At 37.7% G+C, this 12,910-nt stretch overlaps 1 protein-coding gene across 1 annotated transcript; it reads right to left on the bottom strand.

Moving 5' to 3' along the window:
• Positions 1–3,360: 3,360 nt before the first annotated feature.
• LOC134800310 (uncharacterized) lies at positions 3,361–12,542 on the bottom strand. The gene is made up of 6 exons (XM_063772810.1): positions 12,430–12,542; positions 8,759–8,886; positions 7,561–7,623; positions 6,871–6,930; positions 5,888–6,030; positions 3,361–3,630 (listed from the first exon to the last, which is right to left on the bottom strand). Exons 1-6 carry the CDS (start codon positions 12,540–12,542, stop codon positions 3,409–3,411), a joined length of 729 nt encoding a protein of 242 aa, XP_063628880.1. The 3' UTR covers positions 3,361–3,408.
• Positions 12,543–12,910: the final 368 nt, after the last annotated feature.

The following is a 12,910-nucleotide window of genomic DNA, read 5'->3' as shown; positions in this document are numbered from 1 at the left end:
ACAACGAAATGCTTTGTGTCTCTCTATCACTCTTCCATATAAATGTGACAGTTGCTTTTCGATCGCTACGAAGCGTTAGCGATTGGCATGTTGGCTACGCGGCCTGAGAGGTAACGCCGCCAGTGTAATGGGGTCCATGCCGCAGGCCGAAGTGTTGGACGGGGCATTTTTTTATGATTGGGTTCTTTATAGGTTAATTTATAAATTATACTGTATTTATAGGTATTAAATTATTTTATTTTAAATTACTTAACTCTGATGTTCTTTTGCTTTTGTGATTGAATTTTACTAATAAAATAATTTTAATAAATAAAAGCTAAAACTACAATTACAATGTATGACATCGCAACGTAAATACAGGGCTACAATCGGCTGCATTTTTATTTCAATATGTAATATTTATTCCTTGGTTTCGTCCCCGTTCCTCTCTCTGGTTAAATCCTAGAACTGCAAAACAAAACTACTGTTTTTCGCATTACAATAGTAATAAATATATTGCACTTATCTTATGTTTTAAAAGCAAGTAAAACTCCCTGATTCCGACGTATCGCAGCACTTTGCTTTTTAAACTTTCACGAGACCCGCTGATCGTACCGATTTATTGCGTTTTATCCAGAGTTTTACAGAGTGCTCTGAGATGTATTATTAAAGTAGCTTTTAGCTTTGTGCTTTTGGTGTTACTATAGCCTCTTGCCACACATAAAAGTATGTAAGTTATGTACGAGTACGTAGCACTTAAGAATCCCCAGCAAGCTCGGTTCTCCATACCAACGTAGTTATGCTTTCATTTTAAAACGACTTGCTGGTTTGAATGCTCTGAAACTTTCTACGGTCGACGTCAAAGATATGTTTACATTTTTCGCCTTATTACAAAGGAGTAAGGTGCAAAAGTGTAAACATATTTTTGACTTCGACTGTACTTCGGTCATTCTCAAAAAATATGTCTGCAGTCTAATTGCCGCGACCCATACAAAATGTATGAAAAGAGTCGTGGCAATTAGACTCAACCGCAGACATATTCTCAGAGAATGACCCACTTACGATAGGATAAGGTATATCTAGTCCTGCGGGCTCAGCACGGTTCCATTTTTATCGACTATCACTATGCGCGTCCCTTTCGCACTTACATACTTGTTAGAACGTGACAGGCATGGTGACAAGGGATAAAAACGCGACCGTGCTAAGCCGCCTGTAATTAGTTTATGTGGCTTCAGATACCATAGTTGAAGAAATACAGCGAATTTAAGTTTTTCATACAAAACTTGTTTTTGCTCTATTTAGTTGGTTTTATAAACTAGAGTTAGTTTAGGAGCTATATAAACTAATTACGGTACGAACTAGATTTACCTCATGTTATTGTATGTGTACCTAAAGTTACATTACAATCCAACACGTTTTAAAATGAGAACGACATATCCAATCCATATCGTTTCAATATCTAGTATTTGACGTACTTATCTCATTGTTCGAATACGGCTGTCCCGTTTGCATGGGAAGGTGAAAGAGAAGGTTAAGAGAAGAACTTTGCAATTTATGAAAATGTTCTTTGGCACATTGCTATAAGTGTACATACTTGACAAGTTGACATCATTACGATGTTGGGCGCACTTTTGATATTTGACAGGCAATCTTGTACATTGTATGGGTATTTTGCTATAAGTTTACTCGAAGTACAGTCACGAGCTTTAATCTGGGACCCATCTAAGGTTGAATATCGTGTAGCAAACTGACGCTATTTAGAGCTAATATTTTAACGCAGTGTCATAATTCATTGACATAATGTTTACCATCGACGTTTACGTTTCTAGGGGCAACCACTCAATTACGTCAATTTGTGAAATAATATTTTTGAAAATGTCACTTTAAACAGATTATAAAACCGGAGTGATAACTTTTTGGAAAGAGGTTATCATTTCAAGGGTCGATTCGCTATGACGTTTAAATGTCTTAATTTGACATTTCAACACCATCGAACTGAAGTTTCAACCTTATTGCATTACGAATGTTCTCTAACAACATTTAATGGAAATGGGTCCCAAATCAAGCTCGTGACTGTACACTCCAGAGCAAACTTAGTATGGGATTTCCATATAGTGACCCGTTTTGATAGCACTCCAGTTTATATACCTACCGTAAACACCCCTTCAGTCTGATATTGCTCCTGAGGCTGAGTGACTACGCGCCTAATTCGTACTTATCTTTGACATATGAGAAGCTCGCGACAGGATTGCCTCGAAAGTGCCTCGAATGTGCCTCGAAAGTGCCTCGAAAGTGCCTCGGTGCATTATTAAAGTTAGTCCCGTGCACTTTCCGCGGGTGTTGAACGCAACGCCGCCTTGTAGATTAGATTACAAGTTGTTGAAAAATAATCCGAGTGCGCTGAAATGCAATATTAAAGTTTTTATACGAACGTTCATTGAAAAAAAATGTGTACGTCACAATGGCATCGATGTATACCGGGTGTGGCCTGTAACACGAGCAAATAATTAAAACATAGTTTGTACTCCTCAAACGGTGACACTTTTGTTCAACAACTTTTGAAAATTATGAAGTATTTAGACTCCCTATTTTTCATACAAAATAAATATTATCTTCAATGGACGCCATCGCCACGCCATATCATTGTGATTGACGTTGCTTGTCACGCCTTAAACATAACAAAATTCGCAATACATTGCGTCTTAGAATAAACTTTTGAGTGTATTAAAAATCAAACCACAAGTTATTTTTAAAAGTCGCTGAACAAATGTTGGTCAGTATGAGGAGTACAGCCTACAGTTAAATTTTTTGCTCATAATTATTACAGTCCACACCCGGTATAGGCTTGAGCAGACTTAAAATTAACTAAATTTGATTTATTTTATTTGATGTACCTCTAAACAGCGATTATCACATTAAGGCGTATCCGGTGTGTGAGCGAAACAGAGCACGTACATAGCGTTGTCCCGCTATTACATCGGACTGACGTGCGGTGCATCCAATGTAATGTGATTTTTCTTATCTTAGAGGTTGGGCATTTCGAAATTAAACACAGTCACATATAAGTAGTTACTCATAATATTTGTATAAAAGTACTTAAACATAATCACAGACAGCTCGTCTACAATTAAATATTCATTATCTTAAATTATGATTATGTAATACCTAATGTAATGCTAATGTAACATAAGTATATTTGCTTATATTGGATACCTACACACAAAATTATTACATATATCGTCAAATGTATATTGATAGTTATATTAATAATAATTATATTCAATTCCTAAATCCTTCAAATACAGTTAAACAACAAAAGTATCAAACCAATATTCAAATCACCAGCCTGTAAAAGTATTTAAAACTTTAACGGCGACTGACCAAAATAAATGTAATAATTCGGTACGGTATTTATCTGGCAAAGTATTCTCAGAGCATTGGTCTGTGAATGGGCAGGAATCTAGCGTTTTCAGAAAGGCTAGAAAATAATATCTTGCTAGGTATCCTAGAGTGGAAGTTGTCGTGGACTATGATGTATCCGAACGGGAGGTTAGGGTCGAAATTGGTGAAATTATCGGATGGAGCTGGTGATGTTTGGATCATTTGGTCTCTTGTTTTTTCGGACGCGTCTTGTTCTTCGGAGTAAGTTTGCTGAAAAATAAAAGTGTCTGTTTCAGAACTTATGTGATACCTAATATTATTGGGAAATATTAGATGGATTTTTATTCAAACTTAAGATCAACTCATAAAACCTTACGATGATTTATGTCAAGCCAAATAGCGCTATCTCAAAAGAAAATGTATTTGCTAACTTGATTGCGAAATTGTTGTCAAAATTGACGTTAAAAATGCTTTTAATTCGGTTAGTAGAGACACCTTGCTGACAGAAGTTAAGGACAAAATTCCGGAACTATACAATTACCTTTTCTTTTGCTATTCAGACTCATCTAAATTAATGTACAAGTCACATGAATTATCTTCCGAGGTTGGCTGTCAGCAGGGTGACCCTCTCGGGCCAGCAATTTTTAGTTTGGCTATAAATCCAATTATCAAAAATTTAAAATCAAAATTCAATGTGTGGTACTTAGATGACGGAACCCTAGGAGGTGACGTGAATACTGTACTCTCTGATTTGTCTTTTATTAAGAGTAGTTTCGAAAATATTGGTTTAGAACTGAATTTCAGCAAATGCGAACTCTTTATTCAAAAATCTTCTTGTACTTTGACCAACTTACAACCCAAATTTGACGATCTGACTCCCAATATCAAATCAGTAGACAAGTATTCTCTTTGCCTCCTGGGTTCTCCTATATTCGAAGAATCTTTTCCCGATTATATTTCTAACTCCATAACTAAATTCAAAAGTCACACGGATCGCTTACTCAAAATTAGCCCTCATTATGCTCTTGTGATTCTTAAATTCTGCCTTTTTGTCCCTAAATTTACGTATGTGCTCCGCTGTTGTCCTTTCTGGAAACATCAAAATTTATTGTCGCCCATAGATGATTTGATCAAAATTAGTTTAGAGACGATTCTAAACATTCAGCTAAGTGAGCCTTCCTGGTCTCAAGCGTCCCTCCCCATTCGGTTTGGAGGTTTAGGAATTCGCAAAATTTCCAGTGTGGCTTCCCCAGCCTTTTTGGCGTCCACTCATAGCACGTCTGGTCTCATAGGAAATATCTTAAGGGCTTTGCCCACAAACTGTGAGATTGCGGGCTTTGAGGACGCCAAAAATGCTTTTAAAATTGCTTGCCCAGGCAAACAATTTCCAGACAACCCAAATTCACAAAGGAGTTGGGATAATGTTTACTGTGATTTAACTTACAATACTCTCCTAAACAACTGTACAGGTCCAGACCGCGCGAGGCTTTTGGCGGTCGGAGCCCGGGAAGCCGGTTACTGGCTACATGCCCATCCTTCGCCCAATACTGGTACTTTCTTGGATCCGGCCTCCCTTAGACTGGCGACTGGTTTGCGACTCGGGGTTTCGGTGTGTACGCCACACATATGCTCTTGTGGCACGGACGTGGACCGACTGGGACACCACGGATTATCTTGTCAAAAAAGTGCAGGCCGTTTTTCGAGACATGCGTCGCTTAATGACATAGTCCGTCGGTCTCTTGCCACCATCAATGTGCCTGCTCTTCTTGAGCCGACTGGCATTATCAGAGATGATGGCAAGAGGCCCGATGGAGTGTCCTTAGTTCCTTGGAGCTTGGGACGGATGTTGGTGTGGGATGCTACCTGCGTAGACACACTGGCACCGTCCCACCTTCAACGGACTACTGTAAAAGCGGGCGGAGCGGCGGAAAGCGCCGAAATTCTAAAACGTAACAAATATAAGAGCCTCGGTAGAGAGTACCATTTTGTACCATTTGGTGTTGAAACTCTAGGTCCATGGGGTCCCAGCGCGCATAAGTTGTTCGCAGAAATCGCGAAGTGTCTGGTTGACGTAACTGGTGACCGAAGAGCTGGCAGCTACCTCGCACAACGTATCAGCATTGCGATACAGCGAGGAAATGCCGCCAGCATCCTTGGTACAATGCCTCAAGGGCCTATTTTAGATTTAAGCTAGTTATTAATTTCGTTTAGTAGTACCACTGTATATATATTGTATGTAAATAAATGTTTTAAATCATTGCTAACTTATCATTTAGTTTCTATAGCTGATAGAGTTAGACCAAGAAAAGTCTGCAGCGATTTTGATAGTCCACGTATTGTAAGTGTTATTTTATACGTCATAATTTCAAAGAAGTTTGACGTTTAAAATAACACTTGCACTGCGTGGGCTATCAAAATCGCTGCTAACTTTTCTTGGTCTAACTCTAGTTCCATTTTCAAAACTATTTGTTATTGAGATAGCGCCATTTTGAAAAATAAAATAAAATGTAGGTACTTATATACTTACCTCTATAGTTTTAGATGTAACTGTAAACACAGTAGAGTCGTCATCGGCAATAGTTTCATATGAATCATCAGGAGGTAATGATTCTGTGTCCGTATTGTATTCAGTTGATTCGGGCGGATATCCGTTTTCAGAAGAATTATTTTCTGAAAATATTGTAGGATAATTTATTTGTATTATATATATCGTTGTCTGTGTAGCCACAATACAAAGCCTTCTTGACCTTACCATGGGACTTCAGGATGACTCACGTTAGACCGGGCCGTGGCCGGGCCGGAGCTTCCGGCGCTTACTTTTCTATGGCATGACAGGCAATCACGTGATGCTTTTCATAGAAAACGATGCGCCGGAAGCTCCCGTACACGGCCCAGTCTAACGTGAGTCATCCTTTAGTCAGTCTGTGTAAGAATGTCCTATACTTAATATTTATTTATTTATTATAATTGGAAATGTTCAAAAATAGATTTAGATACTTTAAGCTTAAAAGTGTAAGAGCTGATGCTGATCTTAAATTTTTTTTTTTTTTTTTTTTTTAAATATTGGGGACATCTTACACAGATCAACCTAGCCCCAAACTAAGCAAAGCTTGTACTATGGGTGCTAGGCGACGATATACATACTTATATACATAGAAAACACCCATGACTCAGGAACAAATATAAGTGTTCATCACACAAATAAATGCCCTTACTGGGATTCGAACCCAGGACCATCGGCTTCGCAGGCAGGGTCACCACCCACTAGGCCAGACCGGTCGCCGGTCGGTATTTATGATTTATATTGCTGCTTTTATACCAATACAATTGTATTTACGAGAAATATGACAATTAAGGTAACATTCCATTTCTGACCGCAGCTGCACTACTGCTCTGACACGTCATTGTCAATTTCCATAGTAAAATGAATGACAAGACAATGAATGACAGTATCGTCGCAACAGTAGGTAGTGCGGCTGTCGTTGGAAATGGACTGTCACCTTTAAGTACCTCTCGTGTTAGTAGCTTCTATACCGGGCATAAACTCGGTTAATTCTTCTACTGAAGACTCTGAAATATAATAAAAAAACATTATTCATATACATTTTGCAGGAAAACGGCGTAGGTAGAGTGAGACCAAGAAAATTCTGCAACGATTTTGATAGCACACGCAGTGCAAGTGTTATTTTAAACGTCAAACTTCTATGAAATGATGACAGATTATGCAATAATTAGGTCAGATTATGCAAGCATTTGATATTTTAATAAACTAGTTTTTATTGAAATACCTAAGTAGGAGTTGAAAATAGACTTCCGGTTAATCCGGTTATAATATTAGCTGAAAATTGTTGAGCATTAGAGTTTTCGTTCGTCGCGACATCTATTTGTCGACTAGCAGTACTGATAAATTCCGCTACTTGACGCTAGATGTAGCGGAATTTATCAGTACTACGACTATCACTACGACTACGAAATAACTCGCGGTTTGGTAAGAAAAGTGATGTATTATTATTATATTAAGTGATGGGGTTACCACACTTTCTTAACTTATATTTTTCTATGATTTAAAGTAGCTATGGAATTACTGTATAATAAGTAAGATACGTAGGTAGGTAGGTATTTCCTCCAAATTAAAATAATCGTGATTATTTTATCAGAAATTACATTTACTTATCAACTTATCATTTTCTAAAATCTGACCTGAGATTGTGTGGTCAACAGGTGTAAAGACTGACACTGGGCTTATACTGCATTTGAAAGTATCTGAAAAGAAAGAGAAGAAAAGCTTTCATTACAAAAAATAAACTTCAGTAGTACATACTAGTATTAGTAGTTTGAAATTACTAACTTTACTTAGGCACGTACTAATAGTTTGGCGCGATGACCAAAAATGAGTCTTGGCCTCCAACACAAGAGCACGCCATTTTACCCGGTCCTGCGCGGATTCGCGCCTGTTTTCAGTAGTAGTTGGAAATTAATATTATTATTTATTCAGGTAATTACGACACATATTTAAACCGAGGACCGTGAAAACTGGCGTCTACTCCACCGACAAGAGGCAGGCTCGTAAAATTATGATAATGATGACTCTTTGTCACGTCAGAGTCGTTACAAAATTAGCTTGGTCCGATATCGCCACTTGCCTTCAGTCACCATTATTCTCTTGCCCTTGTCCCATTCATTTGGGGTCGGCGCAGCATGTCTTTCTCTTCCACACCTCTCTGTCGTCCGTCATCTCATCATTCACTCGCGTTCGTTTCATATCATCTCTCACACAGTCCATCCACCTTTTCCTCGATTTACCACCACTTTCAGTATAAGTACCTACTATCACACCTCCCTAACGAATAGACCGATTTGGTTTTCTGCCAGCTCTCAACCGAGATTGCACCATTCGATCACTCTTATCGTGATGGATCTCGGCTGAAGTATGCAAGATATTCTGCTTTTCAATTTGAATTTTATATTAAATATCACTAACCAAAACTAACTACAGTTCAAAAGTACGTTCGCATAGAGGCCAAAAAGTAAATAATAACATTTAATAAATAAATTTAAAAACATTTAAAAAATAGTACTAGGCACAGAAGGTTCAAAACAATATTTGTTTTTTTTTTTTTTTTACACATACCTATTTAACATGGAATCTGGCATTGCAACGAGTAACGTAGTCTCATCTTATTGAATTCCTCCTACGTTTAATCAGTTTTAAAATAATTAACTATACTAATAGTAAATACTTATTTGTTAAAGGCTCCACTGAGATTGCAACAAATCGCATGCGATTTTCGATGCATTACGGCATCTGATCGATCAATTGCATTCGTTGTACATCGGTACGTCGGCAATGTATCGAAAATTGCATGCAACTTGTTGCAAGGTCTATGTAGCCCTTTACCTTTCAACAAGAGATTGATTTGGTCCCTGTAGAGCCGTATGGCGCCGGAGAGCAGGACAGAGAAGCTGCGTAGAGAGAGACGGTTGCGGGGGTGGCGGTCGCGCCGCATCCAGTGTCCAATCTCACCGCTAAAAAAAGAAAAAAAAAAACGTTATTGACTTCTATTAATTTCTGCTCACGACTAAGGGTCGGTTGCACCAAACTGTTCGTATCGTTAAAGAGTTCGCTAAATTTTTATGTATGGAAAGTTTCATAGTAAAGCGCCGGGGGGCGCCGGCTGACGTTGATCAGTCTGTCAAATGTGGTTGGTGCAACTGGCCCTTAGTCTGCTAAGAATACAGACCTAGTATGAAGCTTACGCTTAAAACAAATTGAAGTATGCAAAAGGGAAACCATTACGTACCTATATGAACATTTCATGAAAGTGCGAAAGAGACTACAAATGAAGGAAAAAACGTGACTATATACTTTTAAGCTTCATAGCGGCCGCTTGAATATACAAAACGTAACGTAATGTTACAGGACTCCAAAATACATGTAGGAGACCCATAAAGTTTTATACGTCATAAATTGTTACAAAAATATTTCAATCAATTTATTCGTCACATTGCAAATGCAACTGACTATTAGGCGGTTTACACACGGCGCGCGTACGCGGTAAACCGCTGCGAAATTGTAAATGCTGTGGTCAACGCGCAGCATATAGCCATTGACGGCAATGGACAATTTTGTATGGTGACACATGGTGAGGCATCCTGTTTTAATTGTTTTAAAGCCAAAATGGCAAAAAATGGAACAGCTCTGCTGGCTGAACCTATAAACACCTATTTTAAGAGTCATTTTAATTTCAAACTCTAAAAATTCTACTTACTTTCATACATTTTTCAAATAAATCAGGATGAAATGAAAATTAAGTAAACAACTTTAGCAACGGACCAAATAGGCAAATACGTTGGAAAAATTACAAATTCAAATGTAGAACGAGTAACGGCTACTTTTCTTTTTCATATTTGAATTCAGTCGAGACTGGCCGCATAATATTACCATCAAAAAGATTCGATTGCCAGAAAAAATGAGAAAAATGTTGATCCCCGCTGAGAAATCAGATGCAGATGTGAACTAAATGAATTTGTGAATATTATGGACGTTTTCAACTTGGCAAAAAAGAGTAGAAATTAAAAAGTGGCAACACTGTAGTGTCGTCCCGTTTTCTTATATAAATTGGTTTGAAAGGGACGACACTACAGTGTTGCCACTTTTTAGTTTCTACTCTTTTTTGCCAAGCTGTATATTTATATGAAGAATATTTTTTGGACGAAAACTATTTGAGAAATAAATGTAAACGGCCAAGGTAATATACAATAATTATTACTTTTAAAACTACTTTATACCTACTTATACAGTGTGTTACCAACATGCGGGCTTTTATTAAAACTGGTAATAATATGATCCATTAGCAGTTGTTTGCGTGTATTAGCAAATCTTAATTATGTAAATTAACTGCTCAATTAAATTTCCTAAATTCGCACACGCAATGTAGTGGGTGTACTGCGTAATTGTCGTTACTGATATCGCTAACGCACGTACTGGTACAAGGCATGTCGTGGTACGAGGGTAAAAAACTGAGACAACTATCGTAAAATTATTGTCGTCCTTATCATTGGGTTCATGTATGGAGGTTTTAATACATTAATTAAAGAGTTTTTGTAAACATTGACATGACAATTTCAAAAGTCGTCAACACGTCGGGTTGTCAAAGCAAACCAAAAAATATTAGAAAAATTGGTATTACTTAGCTTTTCTTTAAAATGGGTTACAATGCTCGAGAGTTGTTGATACACGTGGAACTGCAGCTCAAGGCTTAAGGCTTTATAGGAAACACTTCCCAAATTGACGACATCCACACAATGCTCGATTGATAACAGCGGCTTTTCAGCAAGTTCGTGAGAATAGGCCAATCGCCCCTGGTCAGCCTGAAAGGGCCATGCACGGGATCGTGCCAGTGCAAGTTGAGGAAAGGATTCTCGAGCACTTCAGACAGGTACCAAACCAACGCCAAGTACTCGTATTATGTGGGGTTAATGTATTATTTTATTAAAATGTGGGGTTTGTATTTAAGTTTAATTTAGTTGGTAGTAAAGTCTTTATCAATGAGAACAGAGTGGCTTTAATTTGGTGTAGTTATCTTAAGTGCATCTTGAAGTAAACTTCGTAATAAACAAAGTATGAAGAGCTGTCATTAGCACTTACTTGTTAATTTACTGTGCTGTACATTGCGGGCAGTTAAAATTTTGTTAGAAAGTTAACGAAGTCTGAAATTTAGTTTATTAATTAAATTAGTGTCATGGTTACATTATAGATATACGATATTTTAACCTCCCTTAAAAAAAGCCCGGTTCCTGCATGGTAACACACTGTATATTAATTTGTCACCGGCATCGGCACAATGATCATTTGTGTATGAAAAGGTTACCTTTCTCTTCAGTTTCAAAACCTCTCAATTCTAAATGCGTTATTGATTTTTCGTATATTTTTTTAGTGACCCGAAATCGTGATGGCGGGAAGTATGAGGCATTTTACCGACCTATTATATAATCAGTGCCTATACAACCTCGAGTTACAATTAAGTACTCAAGTTAAAGTAGGGACAAACTGACCCCACGCTATGCATTAGGAAATCTGGACCCTGAAATTTGTATGCTTAGAAACATACTTTTCAAGCGTTGCGTTGTTCATCATTCTCTTGCCCTTGTCCCATTCCCATTCACATGGGGTCGGTATGTATTTCTCATCCTCACCTCTCTGTCGCCCGTCATCTCATCATTCACTCGCGTTCGTTTCATATAATTTCTCACACAGTCCATCCACCTTTTCCTCGGTTTTCCTTTCCTCGTACTTCCCTCCACATTCAATCGTAATACCTTTCTCGTCACATGACTTTCATCCCTCCGCATCACATGCCCGTGCCACGCTAGGCGTTGCGTTGCTTATGACAAGTATGTTTCTAAGCATACAAATTTCTGGGTCCAGATTTTATAATGCATGTGCACGTTGCATACGTGGGCTCAGTTTGTCCTTACAGTACTCATACTCATTAATTAAAATATTATTACATATTACACGTTACAATTTTATTTATGTACATAAGATAGACGGCCCCAATTTCGCCACGGCTACAATTGTCAGTGACATATGTCGAGCGACAATTGTCAAGCGACAGGTGACAATATATTACAATTTTATAAAATATTTTCTATAGAAATACTTACAAACATGACAGGCATTTTGCTACAATTGTATGTATTACAATAATTATGTTATGAAACAAGAATGATTTTTTCTAGTCGACATATTTGTAGAATTGTCGGTGAATCTTGACAGGAAATGAGTTATATGTCGGTATTTCGTGACAATTGTAGTGTTTCTTGTGACAATTGTCATAAACTTAGCAAGAGAAATATCTGTTTTATTCCGATATAATAAAGTTTTTTTTAAATAATGCAATGATGGTGGCAAACAGGAATAAGGCCCGCCCGATGGTAAGCGGTAACCGTAGCCCATGGATGCCTGTGTCGTCAGCAACAGTGATGTTTTACAATTGTCGCACCTGTCACCGTGGTGAAATTGGGGCCAGTACCTACACAAGTTACAATTACACAAGTTTTACATACCATATCTCAGGTAAACTAATTTCTTCATCACTATGTATTTTCCTCCGATGTCCGGCTCGCCAAGCTTTAATAATCTCCTTGTTTTGCATCATTTTTCTATTGTAGAAGGCCATTTTCAATTTAACTACGAATAGATTTACTTTTAACGACGGCGATGTATTGCAAATTGGTTGCCGCGCTTTTTTATGGACTACCCTCATTTATTTTAAAGGCGGAGGTCTTGTCAACAGCCATATCAATATACATACACATATACAGTGTGTTTTTTTTAAGTGGGACAGTATGGGGAAATCCCAAAGTATAAGAGATACAGGGAAACTGTCTTAGGAAACATTAGGTACTTTTTTGTGAAAAAAAAAATGGTATAGTCAAAATTTTGGTCAAGTGTGAGTTGTCCCTAAAAATGATTAATTTTGATGAAATTTTTTTTTGACGCACATCTACTCAGTTTCATGAGGGGATCATTTTATTGTATGGGAAG

This window comes from Cydia splendana, chromosome 19, assembly GCF_910591565.1.
Source record: "Cydia splendana chromosome 19, ilCydSple1.2, whole genome shotgun sequence".
Lineage (NCBI taxonomy): Eukaryota > Metazoa > Arthropoda > Insecta > Lepidoptera > Tortricidae > Cydia > Cydia splendana.
Note: the sequence above shows the minus strand (reverse complement) of the source record. Positions and strands in the feature narration are given on the sequence as shown.